Source organism: Calypte anna, chromosome 14, assembly GCF_003957555.1.
Source record: "Calypte anna isolate BGI_N300 chromosome 14, bCalAnn1_v1.p, whole genome shotgun sequence".
Classification (NCBI taxonomy): Eukaryota; Metazoa; Chordata; class Aves; order Apodiformes; family Trochilidae; genus Calypte; species Calypte anna.
In genome coordinates this window covers 10565425-10592734 of record NC_044260.1, presented here as the reverse complement: position 1 = coordinate 10592734, position 27310 = coordinate 10565425, and the positions used below count along the sequence as shown (strand labels likewise).

The 27310-nt window shown below is 40.3% G+C and overlaps 2 protein-coding genes across 9 annotated transcripts; one reads left to right on the top strand and one right to left on the bottom strand.

Moving 5' to 3' along the window:
* Positions 1-714: 714 nt before the first annotated feature.
* On the bottom strand, positions 715-19416 carry CCP110 (centriolar coiled-coil protein 110). Of its 7 annotated transcripts, none has more exons than XM_030460055.1 (15): positions 19029-19416; positions 17672-17828; positions 16279-16407; positions 13178-14819; positions 12107-12231; positions 11775-11958; positions 11016-11155; positions 10510-10626; positions 10143-10244; positions 9762-9878; positions 9179-9258; positions 8503-8565; positions 7522-7581; positions 6871-6953; positions 715-2906 (listed from the first exon to the last, which is right to left on the bottom strand). In XM_030460055.1, the coding sequence occupies exons 2-15, from the start codon at positions 17816-17818 to the stop codon at positions 2854-2856; spliced, it is 3042 nt and encodes a 1013-aa protein (XP_030315915.1). In that variant the 5' UTR covers positions 17819-17828; positions 19029-19416; the 3' UTR covers positions 715-2853. The 7 variants fall into 7 exon arrangements, with proteins under 7 accessions (XP_030315915.1, XP_030315917.1, XP_030315919.1 ...); XM_008503053.2 differs by lacking the exon at positions 19029-19416 and adding an exon at positions 18734-18781 and having other exon boundaries at positions 731-2906; XM_030460053.1 differs by lacking the exon at positions 19029-19416 and adding an exon at positions 18401-18478 and having other exon boundaries at positions 731-2906.
* A 1458-nt stretch (positions 19417-20874) lies between these two features.
* On the top strand, positions 20875-26046 carry GDE1 (glycerophosphodiester phosphodiesterase 1). Of its 2 annotated transcripts, none has more exons than XM_008503054.2 (6): positions 20875-21239; positions 22447-22622; positions 22897-23002; positions 23763-23855; positions 24478-24689; positions 25062-26046. In XM_008503054.2, the coding sequence occupies exons 1-6, from the start codon at positions 20985-20987 to the stop codon at positions 25207-25209; spliced, it is 990 nt and encodes a 329-aa protein (XP_008501276.2). In that variant the 5' UTR covers positions 20875-20984; the 3' UTR covers positions 25210-26046. The 2 variants fall into 2 exon arrangements, with proteins under 2 accessions (XP_008501276.2, XP_030315886.1); XM_030460026.1 differs by having other exon boundaries at positions 21163-21239; positions 22451-22622.
* The last annotated feature ends 1264 nt before the right edge of the window (positions 26047-27310 follow it).

Sequence of the window (27310 nt, the reverse complement as noted above, 5' to 3'; positions counted from 1 at the left end):
AGGAGTGAAGCAGTCCCACCTGCAGTCATCCTTGGGGAGGAATGGACTAGATGCTAGAATTGACCAAACAGTGTATTCCATCCCATACACATCATACTCAGTATAAATTTGAGGGATCACGAGGGCCAAACCCCTTCCTGCTTCCCTTCCTTCACCTGTCCCTGTTTTGCTTCGGCATCCTGGGAGGATTCCGTCCATTCCTCTGCCTGTGGTCCTGATCCGTGCCAGCCCATATCTGTATTCCTGCCTCCAGCTCCCAACTGCTGCCGATTCCAGGAGACCAGCCTGGACTTTCCCAGGGCTGCCCTGCAGCCTCGGTGGTGACGTGAGAGTTATTGGGGGAGAGAAGGGAGAAACATGGTATCAATCTTCCTGTATATTTGTATATATTTTGTAATTTTTCCTATTTATCATTACTGTTTCATTAAAGCCATAGGTCTCTCTCCCTTATTCTCTCTCCTTTCTTTATCAGGGAGGAGAAGGGGATTAATAGAGGGCACCTGTCATTGGGTTTAATTGCCAGGACAGTGTTAAACCCTGACAACTCTGCACAGGGACACCACCACTGACAGGGGTGTTCACGGTCGGGTCAAAAGACCCTCATGGAGCAATGCAAAGTGCAGCAAGTTGCCAAGTGGAAGGCCTTGCACCACAGGGTTTGCTTTTTCCTAGATCTTTTAACCCAGAAAAAGAGAAGAAATGCAGTTGTTTTCAATGATTTAAAGTTTTATTGCGCAGTCTGTTTTAAGTAAAAAGCAAGACTGGTGGAAATGAAATAAAGTAACAAAATAAATACACCTTTTTAATGATATTACAACTCCACACAAACGTGAAATTAAATATGTATAAATACAAAACATATACAAAACCAAATTCTGGCACTTGTCAAGAGAAAGGCCTCACAAAAGTTAAAAAAAACTTGTGCTACAGTGTTTCATTACAGGTAATGGAAGCATGCTTAAAGTGAGAGGTTTAGAGATGAGACCTGAACAGATGGAAAGCATTCATTTTTATCAATACTTAAGCTAAACCTATTTTCACTTCAACATATTGCCTATGCTAATAATAAATATAGCACATAAAACATCCTTTAAAAACATCCATCTTTAGCACTGATACCAGCACATTGTGTCACCTGAGACACAGGTTACTCTCACCATTATAGATTTTTTCTCTCGAGATGTTTTCCACTCCTAAGGGAAGTTTGGTACCAAACAGAGCTTTGATGCCCAATGTGAGAAGAAAGAAGACCTTGGGCATCTTCTGTATTACATCTGAAACTGTACAGAACCATAGCATTTATATAGAAGGCTGGTGCTCCATTGGTGTAAACTCTTCACTTTTACACCATTGGGGGAGCCCCCAGCCCCTCAAGATTTCAAATAAATGCCACAATAGAGAGTCACCAAGTGTCATTCTTAGAAGGGCTTAGGCAGCATCTCTGCCTCTTCCTAAATATGCACTTTGGGTAACTTACACAGATGGTATAAAACATCATTCAAAACAAGTGTCACTAGCTGCAAAGACCTGGTGGTAGATAAAAGCCACAACTAATGCCACAAGTAAGCCAATTGACTTGACCTCAGCCCACTGTTAAAGTTCCTCTTTCATGCTGACTGCATTCTCAGTCTGTTTTCTGTGTCAACATGTTAAAAAGCATCTGAAGGTAGAGCACTGCATCGTGTGCATACTGGAAAAGCAACAAATATAACCCACTTCACCTTCAGGTAGTCAGTTCACTACTACAGCTGTGACAGCAAAACTGTAATCACTTCAGACTTACACAGCCAAGCTTTTCTCTGTTGGACTTTGAGTGTTAACATGCCTCCAATTCCTTGAAAGGCAGCAATTACAGAATTCTGCTCCCCTAAAGCTGAAGGATAACATCCATCAGGGAAGAAGAGCAAGGCAAAATATGACCATGACCTTTTAATGGTAAATTTTGATAAATATAAGAGTGTGTATGTTTGGCTTAGGTCGGGATTTATTTTTTCCCCCAGAAATCCCTCGACAAGGGCCTGTTGGATCATGGTAGAAGAGAAAGTGCCCAGAAAAAATACAACTGTCATTAATGAAACCTAAGATATCTAAATTATTAACAATTATCATTTGTATGTCTGAAATGGTAAAACATTTAAAATCTTGCATTCTGAAAGTTTTGTAGAACAGATGTTTCTTCATTTTGGTCAGAAGTTGTTTCTGTAAGAAAATGAAGTAAGCAGAAAAAAAAAAATCCTAGGTCTCTTCCAGCACAGTGGAATGTTAATCTGGATCCCTGTCTATCCAGCTCAGCAGAAAAGCAAAACATTTGGGCCATTAGTATTTAAATTGAGGTAATCACATTCATCCAGAAAGTACATTCAAAAAGGCTGCTGGCAATTACTGACGGAAGAGCCCCACTTTGATGAAGTTATGGGGTTTTTTCCTATCTAACTGCTTTAACTTTATGGTATGAAACTAAAAATACACACACATGACATATTTATGGTGACAACCAGACACAGAAATTGCAGTTCTAAGTAATGCAAAATGCATACGTCAGATGCAAGAAATACAGAGTGTGAAAAAGTCACACATTTAGCTTAATGCTGCCCTACTGTGGTATATAGATAAAAAAGATTATGAATCTTATGTGTACACAGTAGTGTGAATATAAAGTTTTAACATGCAATTTCTCCACAAGTATTAGAGCTTCATAGCCCTTTATTACTTCAATATGCTTGTGATAACATATCCCTGTATGTTTATCATTTGTAAATATACATATATGTTATAGAAGATGCAATTAATGAATCAGTACTGAGAATGCCATCATTAAAGCAAAGCCATTTTATCCCAGCGAGTGCTGTCTTCTTAAATTGTCACAACATTTAGCTTCTTTTTTTGGGTTCTTCCTGCATATGCTCCTAGAAATGATGTAGAAACATTAACATTTTAAAATTAGTAGTACTGGTTTTTGTAACAGGATTGTCCAACAAAAATAGCTGAGAAGTCTAAAATATTTCTTTTAAAAATCACTATTATATATTCAGTGGCTACTTTTAAAACGACAGTTTCTATAACATTACACCAAAAAAGCCTTATAGAAACTACCTGTATGCTTTAAAGTGACAACAGTTAATAGTATTTCCTTCCTCAGTAACTAATCCTTCTTCTATTCAGCTACTTTAAAATATCTGGCAACTATAGTTCACAGGTTCTTAAAAGATTAGTCTGTAACATCACCAAGACAAAAATTAAATGACTGCTAAGAACTATAAATTTAAAAATATATGCAAGTGAAGTAATTAAGGTAACTCCTTTTTCCCAGCTGTCATAAACCCAGAATCAGCTGTATGTTTCTATATGTCCATATACAAAACCAGAAGTAAGAGGTCATCAGGCAGAGCCCTTGTAAATGAAAGCTGCTCAAGTATGAAAAGAAAGAAATAAATCTCTCCACATGAAACAAATATATCCATATATGTATTTAGAAAGCCATATTATACTATGCATAGCACAAGTATCTTCCAGCAATAGAGGTCTGCACTGCAGGCTGCTAAAAAAAATAGCACAACTCAGCATTTATTAGGTTCAGGCAGTTACAGAGAGTGTCCAGCAACGTGAGCAAACATTGACACAAAGCAGTGAAAATCATACAAGGTGCAGAGCAGTGGAAATGGAAGACAGCCATGGAAGATAAATAATTACCAGGCAATTAAATGAATATGACAAAGTGTGTGCCAGTCCTTTTCAGCATCTTCAAGCTACTCTGTCAGAGTTGCAGCAGTTACTTACAGCTGTCCAAGGGCAACACTCAGCACAGAGCAAGGCAGCTTGCCAAGGGCTCTCCCTTAGCACAGAAGGGTCCCTCACATCAGAGCACTGCTTCTCACTGTACAAAAAGGCATTCTCTCCAGTGCTCTACACTCTTCAGCTCACCTATGATCTTGTAGGACAACCAACCAGGCTGACAAGCACAATGCTTTATTAGTGCTTTAAACTACCTCTTAACTCCCAAGTTATTTTCAAATAACTCATATATGGAACATACAGGAAGTGTAAAAAAACCCAGAAAGCTAGACAAAGAAATTGAAGCCAAATTTTATTAAAAAGAGTTAGTCCTTCTCAATGCAGTTACCACCCAACCTTTTTCAGTGGCAGAGGAAGCAATTACACAAGGTTTCTACATCATCCAACTGGCCTGCTGAACACACAGAGCAATCCTGACACCTTCCTGAAGTGCTGCCTGAGTGCTAACACACTTTGCAGCACACTCCATCTCACACTGCTCAGCCTGGACAGGTGTGCAGGAAAGCCCACGAGGCTGCTACTACTCTGTGTACACACCTTGTGCCCTGTGTGTCTTTTCCACAACACTTACTCAGACTGTGCAGGAATGAAGGAGATGAATAGGTTTAGTTGCAGCAGCAGTCTGATCTCAACCACCTTCTTCCTAACACAACCAGACCACATTAAATGCCCTGCCTGGTACAGCCTTCAGGCTACTTTCTGTCCTATTTATAATAATAATTTTAAAAAAGAATCAAAAAGTAAGACATCCTAAGGACTTTTTAGTTTGTACTTTTCTATTTAGCAGAGAACTCTGGATTGAAACAGTACAAAACAACAAAAACTAAATTTAGGATCACCAGTTGATTGTCTAGCCTGCACCACAGCTACAAGTGTATGTTTTCTGACATGCACAACTGCTACTAAAATAAGAGCAGATGCATTTGCTTTTTAGATTTTCTTTTCAAATTTACTTCAGATTATATATTCTTTGTCCGTGACATAAATTGTTGCCTCACTACAGATGACTTCCAAGGGTCTCTCTGGAAAAGATACTTTATTACTCAGAAAAATCCAACAGAAACAGAAAACCCTATTCAACATACTACACCAAGCCTTCCACTGTTCACATTTACCCATATATAAAGAAAACCAACTTCTATTCCCATATTTTCAATTTATATATTCAACTTGAAGCTTTTTCATTTTTTGCAAAATTGTGCATATTATTTCCTTCATGACAAGTGTTCCTCATCTAGTCATTTCAGAATGCATTTCTGTTTATTTGGTACAGCAGTCTGTCCTACTCACAAAGGAGCAAGCAGAAGCAGTGGCATCATGCCACGGGAACACACGTGACATCCAAACACTAAATGAGGTTATGGTGTGGCCCCACAACTAGGCAGCATACAATTGGTTAGACACCTCTGCTTGATGTTCCAAGAAGGCCAGTACAGAAAGCATTAAATAGCTTTCCAGATATTCAACAAATAGCAGTAAGGAAAGGCAAATGCAAATCTAGGGATGCATCCCAAAGGATTCTTTTCATTGCCAAGTAACAGTCATGACTTCCATAATTACATCTAGCATGAACTCGGGGACCTCCTTAGCAGAGCAGCAGGCACTGCCAAGATAGAACAGAGAGAGAAAGAGAGAATGCTTGGACTGAGTGTCTGATGCCAGACACAAATGTAAAATCTGCTCTAGATCATTACAAGCTAAGCATGAGTTACACAAGATTGGGGATGGTGCCCAAGTCTCAAGTCATTGCTGAACTTGACACTCTCACCATCCCAACAACACTGCTACTCTTCTACAACCTGGTAACTGGTAGAGGTCTTGATTGTTGTGTTGACCCTGTTCTTCAGCACTATTTACTAGTTCATACAAGACATTTTTGCAAACTCCCAGGTGAAAACTTGCTTTAATGGCTACCTATGTTTAGCAACCTTAATGGTTGCTAAAATGACATTCCTTATTTAATTTTCTCCTATATTTCTACTACCTTTGCTAATTTTTCTGTAGAATCACTGAGTGCAACTGAAGAAACGCCTTGCTCCACTTTAGTGGTGACAGCACTGCCAGGAGAATTAGCTACAGAAAAATAAATTAACAAATCTTGGTTGGAATCTCAACATTCGCTTTTTCCTTTTCCCTAAGAAAAAAAGCTTGCAGATACTCCCTGCCAGTATTGCTCCAGGGCAGTAAATGAATAATTTCCCTTATAGGAAAAATTTAATACTTTATACATGAAGATAATTCATATCATTATGAAAACCAATTGAAATCCCACTCACATTACAATTTGCCTTATTGAGCCCAAGAGTTCCCAATTTTTATACTTGACTTATGAAGCTCTCCTTTGAGAATAAAGTCTAATTAAGATCTTAAATGGTTTTAAAATCTATAAATCACCTTTTGATAAATTCAGACCTATCATGGAAGAAACTTAAAATCTGATTTAAAAAACTGAAACCGTATTAGAAGTTTCCTGGTGTTTTATTCCCTTTATGCCTGATTGGGCTGAAAACAGTTTTGGTACTATCATCAAACCCTTTTAATTAAAGGTAACCAAGTAGTAAACTCTGTATGCAAATACAAGAATACTCCACTTTTAAAACTGGGTCACTAAGGCTCAGGTGTTCAGTAAGATGCTACAGCAGTATACATAATTTTAGGACTATATGATGACTGCACACCCAGATAAGACAGACACTGTCCTTCCTGTCCTTTCTTTGTATTGAAGACAAATCACACGTGTACAGAACTAAGAATCAAATCACTGTAAGACTCTAATCTAAGTCTGTTTTGACTCCTGTGAGCTTCTCAGTTGCAGTGAATATATATGGCAAACTTTATGACTGGGCTTCTGGTGAGTGAAAGCAAATGAGCTGTGCAGTACATTCTATACACTGTGTTTATAGAATTTGTAAGTGGATGGTAAAGTTACCAGAGCATGTTTGTTTAAAGGGATAGGTTAGGTTGAAGACATCACAAAGCAGGTGCATAAGAAAAGGAAAGCAATGTATAGCCCATTAAGTTTTTCTAGATGCTAGTAACTTATTTACTATAAGATCCAAGCACCAGTTTTCTACACACCTGAAACAGCCTTGTTAGACACTCTGCTCTCTGGAGCCTTCTTTCTATTTTGCTCAACCCCCTTCATTGAGGTCTTAGGGGTTCTAATTAAATATAAAAGAGTTAATAAGTCACTTGCATCAAAGTTGAAAGGCTGTATCCAAAATTATAAAGACACTACTGTGTTTGGCATTAAAACATCTTTTACAGTGTCACACAGAACCTCCTCTTGAGTATGTGTAAAATTCCTATTGATATTATTATTATGGCTTAAGTAGATACATTAAATAGCAGAACAACACCCCATGAAGAGATTTTTAAAAAGCTAATTAAGAGACTGATCAGTTCAGATACTATGGCATTAGAGTCTACATTTAAAAACATACATATTTCACTAAGTGGAAGCAAAGCTTCATGGAATGAATGTTACAAATAGAAATGCTGAAACAGTGTAAATGGAGACAATACACAAGAGGATGAGAACACTAATTTTTTTTTTGCAGTATAAGGTAAAACAAAGCTTCACCACTCTCTCAAAATATCCCAAAAAGTAATTCTTTTTACTTTGAACAACTGCTGCACCACTATGTGTAAATATTAATCAGAAATTATTATGCTCTTGCACTCTGCATTTACTTTCATCTTCAGGCTATAAACATGCTGTGCCCTTACCCTTGTCTGCAAAGCAGTCTGTGAACTGGGGCATTCTGTCCTTGATTTGGTTGAAGTATGCTGTTAAAACACAAACTTTTATTAGCACTCTTTCCCTTTCTTTAACAAGAAATCTCATGAGATACTGAATTAGGCATCATGTTTCATGTAAATAATTTCAGGAAGGCAAACAGACTCTCTGATGCAGATAACATGCTAGCAAAAATTGAAGGAACTAAAATTCCAGAATGGGATTACTGCTTCCACTATTTAAAAACACCAAAAAAAAAAAAAAGCACAGAAAAAAATGCTCTCAACAAAAATGCATCTCAACAGTGCCTTGCTCAGTCACTGATAAGGACACACAGGGAAACAGGATTTGATCACTTAAACTAGTCACTGAAGACTGAACTGCATTAGCAGCCAGCATGTCTACAAAGCTTTTGGTAAGCATGGGATAAAAACTGGTTTTAGAAGCACCAGGTATCTGACTTTTCATGCTAAAAAAAGGTAGGCCTGCTGTCCCCTGCAGAGCTGCTGTCCTCCTGGACAATAAGTATCAAACACCATCATTTCTGTAATTTCAGCAGACAAACAAACTAGAGGCAAGAACTTTTCCTCATGACAGAAAGCTATTTCTTTCCTGACAGCTTTCTAAAGATAAGCATTTACACTGCAAAGTAAAGTCTCCTAAGAAAATGTCAAACTGAAGCTTCAGAGTAATAGTGCATCTCAGAGAAAAATCTTGAACATGAGCACAGAGATTTAAAGCCATAAGTAATTCCTAAAGATAAAATTTCAGAACTGACTCTGAAGAGTCTTTTCAAACTTTTAATGGGGTAATATACCCCTTTCTCAGATCACACTAAATCAGATATCATCACTGTCATAATAGTGGTAGGAACTGAGCTGAATACTGGCAAACCAGCAACACATATCAAAGAATCTATCATTCTCAGATAGATCTTTAAAAGCACCCCAGTAGCAGTAATCTGCACTCACCGGCTTTCAGGAGTTTTTTGTTTTATGATTATTTTTTTACTTGGCATTCCCATCTCTGAAGCCCTAGAGAAACAAAAGTATTGAAACATATTTAAAACATAAAATAAGGTTCTAGGTCTTACACAGAAACATTCAGAGAAAACCTACATCAGGATCTGCATCTCCATGCAATACTGCTAGAGCAGTGTTATCACACGTTATCGCTTTTGACTCGTAAGCAAGTGCTACACAACTCTTCAGTCCACTCTGTTGCAGGATAATGCCTGCTACTGTCCCCCAAAATCCTTTGCCAGAGATAACCTGCCACTATTGCTATTGCTAGGCAACTTAAAAATACTGATAAAATAACTTGGAGCACCTTTTAGGATCTACAAAAACCAGCCATAAGCTAAGTGCATATGGATCATTTTGCTCACCATTGGATTACAGCATAAATGCACAACTTGGACAAACATTTTTCTCCCTTGCAAACAAGATGTCTCTTCAAAAGAAGAGCTAACTACTAGTAGTAAGACACCACACACTTGAACACAACTTTTTATTCATATTTCCTGGGTGAGAGGTTAGTTTGCAAAGAAGCTCTTACTCCAAAAGCTTCTTTTCACTATTCCAGATACCTCCTACTCCTCCTCTTGCACACTGCCCACCCCCACCCCCACGGGAGAACCACACTTACTTCATGTATTTCTTCCTGTCCAGAGACTTCTGTGTGGCTGTTGAAAGTGTCACTTTCTCTCTTGGGCTCTTTACTTTATCCTAAAAAAAGCAAACAAACCAACAATAACACTAGTTACTGCTCTTATTGAGCTTAATCCAGTCTGACCTGATCCTACTTGAAAGAAATATAATTGGAAATAAAAACCCCAAACAATAAAACCAACTGTGTAGTAAGTTCACATTCAGACTGAATTAATGGATTTCTCTTTTAAAATTAAAGGCTCTTCCCTATATGACTGGATAAAAAAAGGACTGTGTGCTATAACAAGTTCTTTTTTAAAGTGTGAACTTTTTGTTATTAGTTTAACCATGTTTTTTGTCCTAATTTTTTTATACACCTAAACATTTTAAGTCTCAACATATTACTCTCTTACCGCAGTGACTTTATTTTTATATTAAGGAACTTATCTACAGAAGCATAATTAAACAACAATTTAGATTTTAAAAACTTTTTACTGGGTAGGGAAGAATCTCTTAAAAGCAAAACTAGTTAGAATATCTAATGTCTTAAAGCATTTTAGATTCTCTTAACCATAACACACCATTTGTCTGAGCATCTTCTCTTTACGAACTTCACGATCATGACGCAGAATATTCATTCTTTCTGATGCCTCCATTGTAAAAAAGATGTCATGGATGTCATACAGAGCAGCTCGTAGCTGGAAAGAATAATTTAATTTTAATAAAATATTCCCATGGTTTTGACCATGAAGCTCTTCTTTCTTTCAATCAAAACTAAACACTTGAAAAGATAATTCTGAAATCTCTCTGAATGTGTGAGCATAAAACCACAATCTTCTCTTCACAGACATAGTTTAAACATTTTACTTTCAACAAAGTCACAGTGAAGGCTTTAGATATTTATGTTACAAAAGTAGAATAGCTAGGAAAGGAAAAAAAAATAAAGGTTTGAATTGTGTCACCTGGGCCATTACTCTTTCATGAAGGGATGCATCTTGTGCTGAAACACTTCCCCTCTTTAATGGGGCTTCAGACTGAAAATTTTTTATGAACTCCATTGTATCCTGGGGAAGAGAGGAAAATAAAATTAAGCACAAGCATAAACCTTCACAACAAAGAGATAATAACAAACTGAATGCACATGACATACATTGTTTGAATTGGATTTTATGATGCTAGGATGTAACACTCAAACATGTTCATGTGAAACACATTCCAAAATTCTTCTAAAAGTAGAATATGCACTATTTCATTTGTCATCTGGAGACAGGAACAAAACCAAACACAAACAGAAGGAGAAGCTGGATCTTATAAAAGTGCTGATCTTACTTTTACAGTCTGCTTGAGATGTTTCAGTTTTTCAGTCTGCAGGAGTCTACGAGTGAGAAATCCCTTTGCCACAGCAGTGATCTTATCAAACTTCACTTGTATCTCTGGACTGAAAACCTTAAATGAAAATAAGTGTTTTCTAAACGTTTTATAAAAAAAGCAAGAAATATGAATTATTTCTCAAATAACAACTATCATGTGACATTAAGTTTTCAAGTAAGAGAAAAGCTGTTAATAAATAAATAATAAATGCTCTGGCTAGGCCAGAAATATCCACCATAATATTAACTTAGCAGAAGCAATACACTGTGGTATGATTATTTTGCATATACAAATGAGAAAAATATCCAGTGCAGTTCTCTTGTGTAATCAAAGTTGACACAGGAAGGGATACTAAACTCTTCTGTGAGATTTATTATTGCACTGTTATTATAAAGTTACCAGTGCCTTACAAAAGCTAGAGAGCTTTTTAAGCTATAAACAAACCTTTTGTTTTTTTTCCTTACCTGACTCCACCTGGTTTTGATCCTGTTACTTGGCCTAGATACTGAGGTTTTTATAACTCCACTACCCGTTGGTCCCCAAAGATAGAATGAAGTTTCACTTGTTGAAGCAAAGGTGTTAGGTGTTGTACTATGAGCAAAACCTGCAAAGCAGAAAGTAAAGAGTTCAACACACCTTTGACCATATAAAACTATGTGTGTGTACACAGCTCTGTTTATAAGGTCAATTATAGGCAAGAAGCAAGCTGAGTATTTCTGATTCATTTCCTAGCAAAATTTGCTGAACAGAAGACAAACCAAAACATTTCATAATGTTCTAGAACAGGTGAGAGGTGCTCCATCAGCTGCAGCTGTACTTCCTTGCAGTCAAGACCCCTCTAATTTGCCTACACAAAAGAAAATGCTTGGCCTACTGCTGTGCAGCTACCTGGCAGGAGGATGAACATCTTCTGTCATGATGCAAATCCATCTCCTTATCAGAATCAGTTCACTTGTAGCTTGTTTTCCTCAAATCTGCCCTTTAACATTAATACACTAATGCAATACAGAGAGTGGCACCAGGATGGCTGAAACTGTGCTAAATGCTTTATATATACTGCCAACAGCTGAAGGCAGCAGCTGCTGCATATCCTGACCAGCAAGAGCCAAGGACAGGAACACTAAATTTCTCATTTACAGTGAGGCTGCTGCTCCAGTCAAGCACTATAATAGCAAAATAATGTATCACAACAGTGAATCTATGTTCTACCCTCACAGTTTTACCAATGCTGGTAGAGTTTGCATTATGGATTGTCTCCAGCTGGGACTGCACACTTTCCAGCAAGCCACTTTCACTTTTTTTCCTCCATTCCAACTCCATCCTACTGTTGATATTCACTTTGGAAATTTCTATTTCTGTTGTAGTGACCTTCTTTCCCTTCAACTTTCTCTCCTGCTCTTCCAGTTCCTACAAAACAAAGAATCAACCATGAGACAAGTTTTCTTCCCCTGAAAAGCAATAGAATACACATTTTAAAACCAACAATGGGATGAAGTGCAATCTGACAAACTGCAATCCAGCACACGTGGCCTTTGCTTGGAATTTCTCTTTTTACCTTCTGCAATTTCTCCTGTTCTCTCTCTTGCTCAGCTATCAGAATCGACAGCTGTTGTGCATGCTGCTCTTCAAGTCTCCTCCTCATTTCTTCAAAGGCCAACATCTTAGTTTTAAAAACTTCTTCTGAGAAGATACATTACAAAGAATACAGCATTAATTTCTATGATTTTTTCAGCAGACATATATGCTTTTAAAAGGAATAACTTGCATCATCAGTGAAAAACCACAACATATCTTCAATATCAGGTTTCTGTTAAGTACTGCAAAGAAGCTCCATATCAAGTTTCCATTAAGTATTGAACCTCATCAGTTACTACAGTCCTTCAAAATATTTGCATTTTGGTATTTGTGGGATAAGCATGTGAATGGAACATCAGTAACAGCAACTGAGTCTACACAAAAATAAAGACACAAAGAATGTTCCTCAAAGAATAACATACCTACACTTGCCTGAGAAAATTAAAATTATTTATGCCACTTCAGTTGGATTTGAGACACATACAGAGGTAATAGTCTTGAGTTAGAAAGGAATACCTATGTAGTCATTTGCAACCCATTAAAAGGTATTTTCTTGTAATTTGCACAGGCTGCCTTTTCTTTCAGTAGTATTACTTAGACCTCATGGAATAACACATCATTTTCTTAGTAAAACTAAATTCCAATTTCTACATTCAAATGGACAATTAGTATTTGTGCTGTCAAACGATACCCTTGAGAATAAATACAGAATTCTGATGCACAGCTGATACACAGTGTTTTAGCTGCTGTTTCCTCAAATTCTTATATCAATTATTTGTTATTCATAACTCTTGTATGATTTTTTTACTTCAAGCAACTACTACGACAGCAATTACTCCATTATGTAGCAGTTGAATTTCAGAATTTTTCATTAATTCAAAATTAGAGAATAGGCTGCTAAAAAAAGAAATTCTTAGCCTTGTGATCTATACAAATACTTAAAACCACCAATGATTTTTTTATTATTTTGATGATTATGATTTTTTTTTCTAAGAATTATAAACTGTGAAATAAGTTTAAGAAAATCCCTTAACTACAGGGAATCTTTTACCTTTTGCCATACTATCAGGGGTGATATTCTTGGTAATGTAAACTGATCCCACGGGATATTTCTGCTCTTGCAACCACTGCTTCTCTTGTTCTTCCATTCCAAGTGTCAGGACACAGGGACCATTTTCTTTTTGGCAGCTGTCAGTGTCCAAATCAAGTCTACGCTTTACCTTTTCCAAATTATTTTCTGGAAACTGCTCATTTGCTGGGGAGACACTTGGAGTGTCTACCTGCAGTCGCATATTCTTGCTCTGCATTAGTAGTGGGGATGGGTTTTCTACATCATAAGACTTATTGAGTTCTACTGGAGAATTACATTTAGTATTTTCTAGCAAACTGGATGGTTTGGTTTCATTCACAGCTACGATCTTCTGTGTGACTGTAGACTGACTGATGGCAAGTGGCTCGTTCAGTCTTGGAGCTACAATGTTAGTACTGTTCTCTACTTTGTATGTCCCCCTGCTGTCCATCACCACCTGTCCTTCCACTGTAGCTGACAACGTTGCCTTGCTTTCCAAGTGCCCAAAGGAATGGCGATTGGGTTTGCCAACCCCTGACCCATCACAAGGGACTGAAAAATTCCTGTTGACACCATGAACTCTGCTAGGGCAAACCATAGCAAAGTCCAGCATGAACTTTGGCACTGATTCAGACACATTATTTTTGTCAGCAATATCTTGCATGATTAAATCCATCGCTCTACCCTTGCCTTTAGGACTTAACTCATAAGCATTCACAGGGTTATTGATAACAATGTGACCCATTGATAAGGGCCTCGGGCGCCTTCGGTGCATTTTAGGGCTCATGCTTGGTTCTGGGCTTGGCAGTTTGGCATAAGAACCTGTGAGGCTCCTGACAATGCTACTGTCACGATCAAACAGAGAAGTCTTCTTAAATTCTTCATCTGAATCTGAATCCACCAGTGGGGGTGTTCCAACTCTCATAGGTATGTCCACTTTAGAAAAACTGGATGAAGTCGAAACACTTGGGTTACTTGCATGAGTAGAGGCACCTTGGAGAAGGGTATTTGACTTATTAAGACTGGGTTTATCAAGTGCCACAGCAGTGCAACTCCTGCCTGTAAGCTTTGCTCTTTCTTTCACTGAATCAGTTGTCTTAACACCATCATTTTCCTTATCTGAATGACTTTCACTCATACTCCTTTTTGAATTACTTTTTGAGCTCCGTTTGGTTTGCTCTTTCTCCAGCAACTCCCTGGATTTCTTCATCAGGTTCTGAAGACTCGTGACGTATGGATCTTGTACTTCCTCATCTGACAGTGACACTCCTGGCCCCTCTTGCTTTTGCAAAGCCTGTGGCACAGGATTATTATGCATGTTGTCAGGAGACACAGCCCTTGGACAAGGTACCTCTTTTGAAAGGTGACTCTCACTTTGCTTTGAAAAACCATTTTCTTCTGCTGCTTTAACTACTGTCACGTTTGATGTCCCCTGCACAGTAGTATCTGCTGGTCTAAATTCTGGTGTCTTTTCAAGCTCTGTGGGACCATGCTTTTGTGGACAACATGTCAAATTTACATCTGATGGAGCTGTGAAGTCAGCTGAAGTTCTTGCATCTGAATCAGGGCAACTATTCTCAGCCTCCTGTGTATTCACATCACTCGCATTAGGTCCTTTCCTGATCTGCAAATAAGAATTGGAAAAAAAGAATACACATTTTCAGTGAAATCTCCTCAGATTTCTGCAAGGTTTATCTGAATTAAGAAAAAAAATGCTACCACCTTGGAACTCATAAAAGCTTTTACTGTTACTGATTTCCTACAAATTACTATCAATACAGAGCTCTTTGCAATGAGACAGAAGTCATTGGAATTTAAATTTAATTAGTATTTAAATTAAATTTATTTAAAGTAATTAACTATTAATTAGTATATTTAAATTTAATTAGTATTCAAATGCAAAGATGCTCTTTCTTCATAAGCTAATCTGGAGATATTAAAATAATTCTATGGCTTCAAATTATTTTACAAGATTCCTCTTGAAATATGAAAATGTGTTTATCTGAAGTAAGAAATGTCACTGAAAAACTTCAGCACCAAATACAGACCAACCTACAGACAATTAAGAAAAAAAAAAAATCAACAAAGTTGGTAATAAAAATTGTGGAGCTACAAAATAATTAGTTCATTTCTGTACTAATCAATCCAGAGACAATTAAATGTGAATTTTCATTTGTTAAGTTAACCAACTTTTAATTTGTTTGTTAACCAATTTAAGAGAATTAAATGTTACTTCTAGCCAACATTTGTCTTAAAGGATTTTCACACTTAAATCATCCTCTAGGTTATCCTGTGTGTTGCAGCTCAAATTATCAAGGGGATACCTTTGAAAAAGAAAAAAAAAACCCCAACTAAAGTATTTTTGTATGGAACATATGTTTCTGGTCTGCTCTTCAAACCCTAAGCCAGATGCCTGTTGCCAGGTACACCCCAGTAAACAATGCAGACCAGTACCTTTTGTTTGACACCTTAGTAACTCAACAAATACAACATTAACTGTATGTGCTTAGGCAATAGGTTAAAGACTGGATTACAACTGTTTCAAAGACAAATAACACAACTTAGGTAGATGTATTAAATATTTCAAGCATGAATTAGTGAAGAAAACAAAACAGTTGCAGGAAAATTATAAAGCACACAACAATTACAAGTTGTTGCAAAGTTAATTTTAATGCTATAATAGGTCAAATAGAGATTATTTCCTGATTAAACTCTAAGCTTGGAAATAAAGCAATCCACTAGCCCTAACACTGGGAGTTTTGTTAATTTGGTTTTACAATCTAGTTGCTTCAAGCCACAGTTACAAAAGCAATTGTCACTCCTCTGGTGTGGTCTATCCTTTGCACATACCACATCAGGGGGTGAAAAGCAAGGCCCATGCATTAAAATGAACACAGATATTATCATTAAATAATTGATTATTAGGTTGCAGCATGAAATCCTAGCAAATGCTGATTCCAGAGTGTTAACTGCTATTAATTTCATGTTTATACTGGTGAACACTGAAAGCCCACCACTTTCTCAAAATGTCTATAAGCAGAGGTTTTCTGTAAAGCTACAGGAAGCCTTTGGATTAACTCTACCTGAACGTTTTCTAGAATCTCCTGGACACGATTCAATAAAGCTCTTTTCCGAGAGTTCTGCCTCCTTGTCTCTAGGTCCAGTGCTTTCTGCTTGTACTGTTGCATTTCCTTTTTCTTTTCAAGACTAAGCTGCAAAAGAAGGTGAAAAAAACAGGGTTTAAATCACTAAATGCAAAAACAGAATTACAGAAATAAATTAGAAAGAATAACAACAGAAAAGTAACAATCACTACATGGAGAATCTGCACACATTTTAAATGCCAGCTTCCTTTTAATCAATTACACTTTTTTTTTTTTTATTTTGAGGATGCACTTAATGCCTTCTTGGCACACATGCAAATGAACATGAATGTAAAAGGTCATTTATTTAAAAATTTGCATGAACATTACATGCCACAGTACTGACTCAGACTGGTCTTTTTCAGTCCTTTATAAGACAAGGTTTGGGTATCCTGTAGAGCTCTCTGTGAGCCATCTTCCCACCCAAACTCCAGTTTGAGTGCTCTATGAAGCACTGGCTCACACTTGCTCTCTTGAAGCAGAGGTGAATTACACAACAAGACAGAAATGTATGCAAGCAGTCTTCTGGAGCCTTTCAGCAATCTGAATATCTTCTAAATTACCACCTTAGAGTATGTAGTTTGGAAAAAGTCAAAACCAGATCCACAAACTACACAGACAAGGAATGGCTTCACAAAGTTCCACGAAATGAAGTAGTCTCAAGTCAAATTATGCATTTTTTCTACTAAACCTTAAAATACCCACTGATTTGTAAATTACTACATTGTATCATTTAGACCCCAATATATGTCTGTATCACAATTTGGGGGGATGGCTGTTAGTCCCCATTCATACTTCCCCCCACTGAAACAAGGAAGTCATCTGCATTAGTGCACAAACCACCAACCGTCCTCTGCTTGGCTCTGTTTGCATTAAGCACAGAATGACTTACCATAATTTATGAGTCTGTGAAATACATTAGAGGAAACTACAAGCAGGCAAAAAAGAAATTTACATAAAAGCTTTTTAACTACCTCAGTATTTGCTATTTGCCCTTTTTGTGCTGACCATTTTAAACAAACTGATAATATCTGGAATGGGAATAAGCCTTTACATAAAGGTAAGACCAATGACAACATTTGTTTGTTTAGTACCACAAACATTTCTCTTGTGAAGAGAACAAACTTAAAGAAATGAAAGCAAATGTAGTCAGTGTGAGAAAAAACATTGAATTTTGCCCCTTGGTGCTTAGAACACACCGAGCAGCAGAACAGATAAAACCTCTGAGCAGTACCTTCAGTAGACTCATTACATGTGAACATCAAAGCTAGAGCCAATAGCACAACAAGCACACCAGGGAAGAAAAGAAAAAGAAGAAAAAAAGATGCCTTACCAGAGGGGAAAGTACAGGAACTCCATGGAATTGAATGAGAGAGGTATTTTTGTGCTGAAGAGCAAAAGAGGTTTCTCTTTTTAGTGCCTCCTCTTGGATTCTGGAAAGATGCTTCTTACAGAATATTTCATAGTCCTCCATCTTCATCTTAATCAAACTACAAAGAATAATAACATCATTCTTCTATGTACTTCCAAGACATGTACTTCTATGTACTTTCCTTTTCTATGAAAGGAAAACAAACCACAACTAATTTATTATCACTATATTCTGGAAAACAATTTATACACCAGAAAAGTCAATTAAGTTTCCCTTCTCCCTATCCTTAACAACAGCTGCAAACTGGTTTGGTCCCCACTCCATTTAAAAACAGAATCTGCATATATGAGCTAAAAGGAGTGATCATAGGTATGTCGAGAAGAAAACAAGCATTGAGGCTAAACCTTTAAGGCCTCCCATGACTATCAGACAGATGCTACCAGCTGCAAAAAAAAAAAAAAAAAAAAATTGCAGCCAAAAAAAAAAAAAAAAAAAGAAAAGAATACTAATTAAGCTGCTATTAAGCAAACCCAGCCTCTGTATTTATTTACGTGGCTGAGAGGAATTTGTGTCTCCCTCTCATGCGTCTCCTCCTCGAGACACCCCAGTAAGAACAGACGCCAATGCTGCCGCCAAAAAAAACACCCGAGCAGAAATTACAGCCTCGCTTCCTCCCAACAGCCCACATACCTCTCACTGCGCATCCCCACCGGAGCAACACCTCAGAGCCGAGCACCACCTGCCAAGGCCTGGCAACGCTTTTGTTCCCCTCGCACTCCCCTTTGCCTCATTTCTGTTGCTCTCTCGCCCGCCCCGAGCTCGCCGAGCCCAACCGGCTCCCGGGCCGGGGCGATAGCCCGGCCTCTCCCGGGGGCAGCGCTGCCCCACACCAGGATGCAGGTAGCTCCGGCAGGGCCACGCTTGGACCCCCGGCCCTCCCCGCCCGGCGGCAGCGCCCACCGCAGCCGCTGCCCCCCGCACAGCCCCCCAGGGCCCTGGCGCTCCCGCCGAACCGCTGGGTACCTGCGCGGAGCTCGCAGCTCCGGTGCTGTGCAGTACGGCCCGGCCCAGTCCTGCGGTTCCCCGGGCCCCGGCGCGACCAAGCCCGCCGCCTCCCAGCAACCGGCCCCGCTCCGGGGGGAGGAGAGGGCAGCACTACAGCCCCCATCGCGCACCGCGGCCCCGCTCCGCCCTCCTCGGGGCGGGACTTGGGCAAGAGGGAGGTGCTGCCTTCTCTTGGGCCGAAAATTGAGGGGAAAAAAAAAAAAACAAACCTGTGGATTTGGGCGAGGAAAGGCAGCGAGTTGGATTTACAAACCTGGCACGCCACTGAGCCTCGCGGGGAAACTGACGCTTAGGGATGAGCTCCCAGGCCAAGGTGGCTCCAATTGTAAGAGGTATGAGGTGGGACCCAGCCCATCGCGGTACTCCTGGTACTCCCAGTGATCTCCGCCCATAAGCCTCTCCAGGTATCTGTTAGCACGGGTGAAGTCTGCTTTGCTTTATCACATTAAATATCATATGGCTGAGCAGTCCGTGTGTTGTCAGGACCACAGCTGTGCAGCCGGCAGGTATCAGTTTCACTGAAGGCACTGTGATAAGAAAAATAAACATGAGAACTTGTTAATATGCTCTTTGGGGACAGCATCCCTCTGCCAGGGCAGACACACGTCCCTCCTGCCCAGGTGGCAGCCAGCTGCTGGTCAGAGGAGCAGGTGACACTCACCCAGAGGCAGGTCATGGAAAATGCTGGATTGTTTGCCAGCACTTGGCCCAGGTAGAATTAATTTACATTTATGGGGTTTAGCCCCACGTGTACATTCTGACATGTTAAAGCTGTCGTTCTTGTGTAAAGAAACAACTCCATCTGTTACCTCTTCAAAATGTTAAATATTACTGAGGTTTTTCTTAATCTTTCTCTTTAATCTTAACAAACGCTGTTGTTTATCAAAAGATTTTTAAGTATATAAGACATTTCATTAGGTGTTCTATGCTGTCTGCATACGTATGCCTGATTTTTCTCAGCCTAGCAGAAGCACAGAACCACAGACACTAAAGAGCATCTGAGATGCTTAGAACTAGCTAGGACAATATATGACAAATATTTCTCTCAGCTATTAAAATTAAATCCAGTATAGAGGACTACCTGGTGCCTGTTCCACCTCTGGTTGGCAAGAGTTTCTCAGAGCAAAGTCAGTTTCTTCCCATCCTTCCTACAGAGAACACACACACAAAAAATCCCCATTTTTATTAAAACAAACTGCTATTTCCTCTGCTTTCCTACTCTATTCCTAGACTAAACATAAACTTGTTCAGCCTCCATTGGTTTCCCTGCCTTGCTCTTTCCTCTGGATGTTTTCCAGTTGTTTACACTTTTGTCCCACACAGTGGTAAAAGTGAACTCCCCTTTCCAGCTTCAGAAGCCTCTTCCCTTAGGCAGGAGGGACCTGCTGTCCCTTACCTCATGTCCCATTCCTGCTGTCCCTCAGCTCATGTCCCATTCCTGCTGTCCCTCACCTCATGTCCCATTCGTGCTGTCCCTAACCTCGTTTCCCATTCCTGCTGTCCTTTACCTCATGTCCCATTCCTGCTGTCCCTCACCTCATGTCCCATTCCTGCTGTCCCATTCCTGCTGTCCCTGGGGTGGCTCTTGGGGCCTCAAACCCTTAGGGTGTCAGGTCTCTGGTTTCACTTTTGAGCAGGGGTGCATGGATAGTTAGCTAAGTAACATATACAATAGGTAATGTAGTATGTAGAAATAAAATAATCAATCGGAAAATAAGAAATATAAATAGGATATTTTTTACTTATCTGGTAGTTCGGAGAAAAAAACAAAACCAACACGCTTTCCAGACAAACAAGTCTTCAGTGAGTCAGCTACACCTTTTCTTCAATTAACACCCTTTATCTTTTATTAGCACCAGTTTTTATCTGGACTAATCCACACTTTCTTACCTCAGAGTGTTCCGGAGCCGCCCGCCCAGGCCCCGCCACCGGCCGCCCCTCAGCGCCTCCGGGAGGTGCCCACAGCCCGCGAGCGCTCGGCGCGGATTGGCTGGCGGCGGCAGCTGCCTCGCGCTGGTTAGCTGGAGGCGGGCGAGCGGCGAGCGCCCATTGGCTGCCGGCGGCGGGAGGCTGAGCGCTGATTGGCTGGCGCTGAGCGCGGCGGTGCCGGCGTTCCCCTGGCCCGGCGGGGAGGCCGCGGTGTCCGTGCCGGTGCCCGGTACGGGCGCGTCCTCTCCGGTGCGGCCCGGTGGGCGCTGCCGCCGCCGCCATGTTGTGTTACACGGAGTCCCTGCTGGGCTCCCTCACGATGCTGCTGGGGGCGGTGCTGGCGCTGAGCCGCAGCCCGGCGATAGCCTGCCTGCTGACGGCCGGCCTCTACCTGGCGCTGCACATCTTCAGCCTGGAGCCCGCCGCGCCTCAGACCGCACAGCGCATCCTGCGGCCCCGCGGCACCGTCGCACGCATCGCCCACCGCGGCGGCGCCCACGACGCGCCCGAGAACACGCTGGCGGCCATCAGAAAGGTCAGAGCGGCGGAACCTCGCCGTGGCCGTGCCCGCCGCCTCTACCCGAGCCCCTCCTCCCTCGGCCCAGTCCGGGTCGGCTCGGTTCGCGGGGCGGGCTCCGGGGGGCGCTGGAAGCGCGTTTGCCGAGCCCAGCCGATAAGGAACGTGCCCTGCCCGGTGACTGGAAGTGTGAGGGAAATCTGCGGAATTCTTTGTAGAGGGAGAGCGATCCCCGGCAGCCCGGCTCTCCGCGGGTCTGGTGGGGGGGAGGCTGACTCGGTGACTGTAATGCAAACCTGAGGGGGATGTTCGGTGGTCAGGCACCATCCCCTCCTCACCCCCAGTAGCTCCAGTTTCTTCCCACTCGGTCCTTCATCCCCAAGCAGATTCAGAACGTTTTGATTAGATCTAAAATAACCTTTAGTGCATACCTGACATTTGTCTTTCTGGTGGATTGGCCCCTTTCCCAGGACAGCCTCCGTCCTTCAGAACACTTGATTTCACTCAGGTGCTTTTCTGAGTAGTTTCTGGCAAAGAGGCAGAGCAAGAGCAGGATGTAAGAAATGTTCTAAGGCAGCCCAGCTGCTTATTGCTCTCTGATATGGGAATTCCTCAGATAAGAGCAGGGATTTGCCTACATGCATCTGCAACTTACTACAGGCAAGGCAAGTAGTGCTTCTGGGAAGTGCTGGATCTGCTGCATATGGTGAATCAGCCATACTGCACATAAATGGCAAATCTGATGCTTAAAGAAAATGTGTTATGTAAAAAAGGAGCTTTTCCTTGTGCTAGAAAGGATCGTATGTTCTGATGGCCTGCTCTGGTTTTGGCTTCTAAGTGTTAATCTATAAATTATCTGAACTGTAGGCATTTCCTTTTTCTTTTAGAAAAAGAAATAATGGACTTGGGAGCTCTTAGACCAGAGGGGGATACCAGGATTCTTTTCTGCATTTTTATCCTGAAACAGTCCCAATCCCCAAATGAAGAAATTATCACTGGTTTTATCTGTGAAATGGATTATATACTTTCAGTTGCCCTATGAATGCCTCTTTAAATAACTTGGATGAAACCTACTTTGTTCTGCAGATCAAGTTTACTCAAAAGAACAGAAATAACTTGTTTTTTAGTGTATTTTTTTTTACTAGAATACAAACTAATTGTAACTGTACCTATATTAAGGCTATAAAGCTGTTCTGTTGTGTATATGTTGTGGTTTTTTTTTAAGGCAGCTGAGAATGGAGCATCGGGTGTTGAGCTGGACCTTGGATTTACTGCAGATGGTGTTCCCATTCTCATGCATGATGAAACAGTAGAAAGGACAACTGATGGGTCTGGAAGATTGTGTGAACTGACTTTTGCTGAAATTAGGAGGCTTAATCCATCTGCAAAACATCGGCTATGGTAAATTAACTATTTCTATTCTGAAACTGCTGTTTAAACAGTGGAAAAAAACTTTATTAATAAACGTGTGTGTGTGTAGCCTTCTCCTGAGTGAGAGAGGCACTGCTGCCACTGGTAGTGGTGTTTGGTTCCACCTCTAATACCAGTGTGTCAGCAAACTGTGTTTAGGAATCCTTAGGAAATTGCTCTGTGTAGCTGGGGATGTGGGTGCCCATGTGTGTGCACATGTACATGTGCTGACTGCATTCCAGTGAGGAGTCCTCCATTTCTTTAGGAATGAATTCCAGGGTGAAAAGGTGCCAACTCTGAGAGAAGCTGTTGTGGAGTCAATGCATCACAATCTTACCATCTACTTTGATGTCAAAGGCCGTGCAAATCAGGTACCATCTACTGTACTGAGACACCTTCCTTCCCCCTTCCTTTGAGTTTCTAACCTGCTTTTTTGTTGGTCTCAAACTGGTATGTGTGGTAAAATCACTTCCTTAAAATGAGTGAAACTGGGTCTGCTGTTTGTGTCATCCAGCTGTCAAAGCAAAGACAGCTTTGTTCCCTCGTCCTATTCCATTGTCCTGGGAAGCTGCAACTTAAAATTGCTCCTAGACTTTCATGACTGTGAGCTCAGCTCACAGCACCACCACAAAACAAAGCAAAGCGAGCCTGTCCTGCCTGAGTGTCCCTGCCTGTCCTGAGGGGAGCTATTATCTCATCTTCAGCCTCCAACCAGGGATCCTGCTTGTTTGTAATTTGCATTACTGGAGGCAGATGATCTGTTATTAACTTTTTATGCAAATTGGTATATTTTTTTTTCTTTAGCATAGCAAAATACAGACATAAATTAATTTTTCCCCTTGTACTGAACCATAGGTAATACTTCAGAACTTTATCTACAATATATTTAAGGGTATTTCAAACACTGAGAATGTTTTTCATTGCTGTAAGCAGAATCTGTTGCAGAAAACAAAATGTCATTTCTATTAATGATATAAACAGGATGCTGGTTTTCTTCTCCCTTATTTCCCTTCCCATCTTGCTACACAAACCAGGAAAGTATTTTTAAAGGGGATGATTCTAAAATTACTTTGCAGTATAAATATGAGAACATGTATAAATATAACATTTGTGTGTATCTCTAATTGGCAGGCAGTTGACGCCCTGAAAAAAATCTACCTGGAATTCCCTCATTTGTATAACAGCAGCATAGTCTGTTCTTTCATGCCAGCTGTTGTTTATAAGGTGATGTTTCCTTAAAGTTTATTTTGGATCTTTTTAATTCTGTCTGAGAATTTCATTAAGATGCAACTCCTAATTCCATGTTACTTCTGCATTGTTAAAGTGCCAAGGCACTCAAAAACAAATGAAGCATAATGTATAATGTTATTAGATCACTCTGCACTCACTGGATACCCATCTGAATCTACAGCAATTCCCTCTACTCCCAAAGCTATGTAGGAAAAAAGATGTTGCTCTTACAGTTGGCATGTGGCCAGGTGCAAGTGAGCAAGGCACCTGTTAAAATCAACCTCATATTCTGATGCAAATGTGAATATTCTTAAAAGAGTTTCCTAATGCTCATTGCCAAGTCCACTTACTGTATACTTCATCTCACTGCCTGACTGTCATGCAGAGGTTTTTTAATGTCAGAGCAGTTGCATATTCAGTATGTTTTAAAGACAGAATATTGAAATACCATAAACAGCCATCTACAGGAGTTACAAAAGGATCTGGGGGCTGAGGCAGGGAAGGATTCTGGCAGAGCTGGAAGAGCCAGCTAGCACTTTGCAGCTAAGCACTCCCAGTTTCTGTCCAATGCAGCTTGACTTTTGTGTGAATTAGTCTTTTCTCCTCAATCTTCTAGATGAGACAAGTGGACAGAAATGTTGTAACAGCCCTGACACACAGGCCTTGGCAACTGAGTCATTTTGGAGATGGGTCACCCCGTTTCAACTGCACCTGGAAACACTACTTATATGCTGCAATGGATGTCATTCTAGATTGGAGCCTGCACAGTTTCTTGTGGCGTTTGTGTGGGGTTTCAGCTTTCCTCATACAGAAAAACTTTATTTCTCAGTAAGTGTTAAAGCTGCCTCATGCATCAGCAGACCACATCAGTCTAGTAGTATAAAAAGGTGGAGTTCACATAGTATATGTTAATCAATATGTTCCATTTATTGTTGTGTCAATTTATTTAGATAGTTTATTTACTGGATGCTATTTTATTTTAAGCCTCTATCTTTTCAGTCTGTATTTTTATCTTACGTTAGATCCTAAGTTTAATCTCAAAGGGGAAGAAAACCATTGGGTTTGCCTTTTTACAGCAATAAAACACAAAAAGGTGATGTGATGCTGATGTAAAAATAAAACCCAGCTGTAGCCTCAGCACTGTCTGCCTTCTGTATGGTAGTGACAACCTTCCTCAGGTGGTGTCTTTGTGCCTTGCAGGCAGTACGTGGAACACTGGTCTTCAAAAGGAATTCAAGTGGTTGCCTGGACAGTGAACACATTTGCTGAAAAAAACTACTATGAAACTGTCCTTCAGTCCAGCTACATCACTGACAGCTTGGTGGAAGACTGCGAGCCTCATTTGTAACCTGGTGGTCTGCAGACACTCAGCAGCCTCAAGAAGTGAGCTCACCCAGGCAGGCCTGAATTCACCATTGAGAGGGGATCCAGTGGTGCACACAGGGCAATTAACAGCAGTTCTGGGGAAGGGAGGAGCAGTGGTTTATGTCTGCTGTATGGTCACATCTTGAATGCAGAAGATCCCTCTGCTGCAGACATTCAGAGTCTGAGGCTGCACTGCAGTGTGAAAGGATCAGATCTGTCAGGCTAACTGGGCACCGTGCTACATGTGTAGGGTGCTTTGTAACTCAGACTATTCCTTTGCTTTGTTTAAATTTTTGTTTTCAAGTCAATATCAATTTTTGGTGGCAACATTTAAAATCACAGATTGATTTTACTAATTTAAACAGTCTGTTCTACAATTGTGTAATAACTTGAGGCTGATTGATGGCGTCTTAAACGTCTACATTGCTGTTCTAAAAAACAGAACCTGTAACTAATGGTGCCAAAATCAAGGTTGGGTGTTTTTCCCTTCTGCATGAAAGATGTCTCTGCTGCATCTGGACAAGGAAAAAAGAGACAGCTTTCTGCATTCAATGTGAAGACCACGACCATTAATTAAAACTTGAGTGTCTTCTTTTCTCCCCCGTTTTTGAAGAGCCAAGGGAGGAAAGGTTATTTCCTCTAATGACACAGAATGTATTTATTTTAAAAAGAAAGCTATGTATTGAATTCTGGCAGAGCTGAAATGGCTTTTTACTTTGTTTTTTGCATGACTGAAGGGCACTCACAAGGATATGTAGGAAACTAATCCAGATTCCACTTGAAATTAAGAGTCTGCAGTTACAATAAAAAATATCTAATAGCTCCTGGGTACCATATTCTTTATCTGTGCACCAGTAGATTCATACTTAATGTCAACATTAGTGCAGATTGCTTGTGGTTTTTTCTAGCAAGTAAAGCCCCCAGGTGTTCTCATCACAGACACCATCAACCTGCTTTGGAGGGAGCTGGCAGGTAGAGAAGATGAACAAGATCAGCTAGAGTAGACAGTCCTTGTGGAGCTAATAGAAAATTGGACTTTTTTACTTGAATTTCCTAATGGCTAATACTTGAAATAACTAAATTTAATAATTTCAAAATAATATGATACTTATTTCAACAGAAATGAGGAATTTGAACTCTTGTTTAGTTACTGGCTGCAGGTGATTCAGATGTAATCTCACAAGATCCCTTAGGCTGCAAATGTGTATGTTTGTCTAGCATACATAATCAGCTTAGGAAGGTAGTTCCTTGTGCTACATCACTGTTGCTGAATTTATTGATTCCTTGTTGGGGTGTTGCTGTGTTAGCTGACACTCTGCACCACCTGTGGAGTGAGCACTGCAGTGTGCTAGGGCAAAGCTACACTTATCCCATCTGGAACAGCAGATTGCATGGATCTGATGCATTTTGGTACTTTGCTTTGGATAGAAGTGTTCTTGATAGTATGCCTCACAGGCAGAATTAGTTCCAACTAATATTAAAAAAAATGCCTTAAAAGGAAGCAAAAGGTAAAAAAACCAAACCACTAAATCAGTCATCATTGGAAAGAATGACACAACTGTCCCAACTAAGATAAGCCCAAACTTCTGAATAAGCAGCAGATTTATGCTACCTTCTGCAAGGGCTAATGGGTTTTTGCTTGTATCTCAAGCTATGTGTAAGCACAATGAAACACAGGAGCAAGGAGGTGTTTTTTCTTGAGAGCCTCTTCAGTTCATGTCATTCTTTCACTCTGCCTCACAGAACTAAGGAGTCTGCATGTTATGCCCTCACCCTGTCTCTGCTCAGCTATTTCATGAGTGCTGCAGCCTCTGCCTTCACCACTGTGTTTGACTGGTGCTCCCCAAGCAGACAGGGGAAGATCAAATGACCCTTGCTCCAAAGGTCCATTTTGTGGCTGATTGAGTTCCTGGCACTGCCAAGTCCCTGCCCTCACTGTAAACACTAGGTCCATATTAATTTTTCACAGACAGACTCCACAGCTATACCTGCAGAATACCAAAACTAAATATCCAGGTTTGCAAACCTTACAAAGCTTGTCCTTTTTTTCTGTACCTTCAACGTCTGATTTTGGGTCATCTATA

Excerpts from the sequence above, each read along its gene's own strand:
- CCP110 (XM_030460053.1), bottom strand. Across the intron at positions 11,959-12,106 it reads AACAGGAGAAATTGCAGAAG|GAACTGGAAGAGCAGGAGAG; the intron begins GTAAAAAGAGAA and ends TTTGTTTTGTAG. Across the intron at positions 9,879-10,142 it reads ATGAAAGAGTAATGGCCCAG|CTACGAGCTGCTCTGTATGA; the intron begins GTGACACAATTC and ends TATTCTTTCCAG.
- GDE1 (XM_008503054.2), top strand. The coding sequence starts at position 20,985 with ATGTTGTGTTACACGGAGTCCCTGCTGGGCTCCCTCACGATGCTGCTG. Across the intron at positions 21,240-22,446 it reads CGCTGGCGGCCATCAGAAAG|GCAGCTGAGAATGGAGCATC; the intron begins GTCAGAGCGGCG and ends TTTTTTTTTAAG. Across the intron at positions 24,690-25,061 it reads CAGAAAAACTTTATTTCTCA|GCAGTACGTGGAACACTGGT; the intron begins GTAAGTGTTAAA and ends TGTGCCTTGCAG.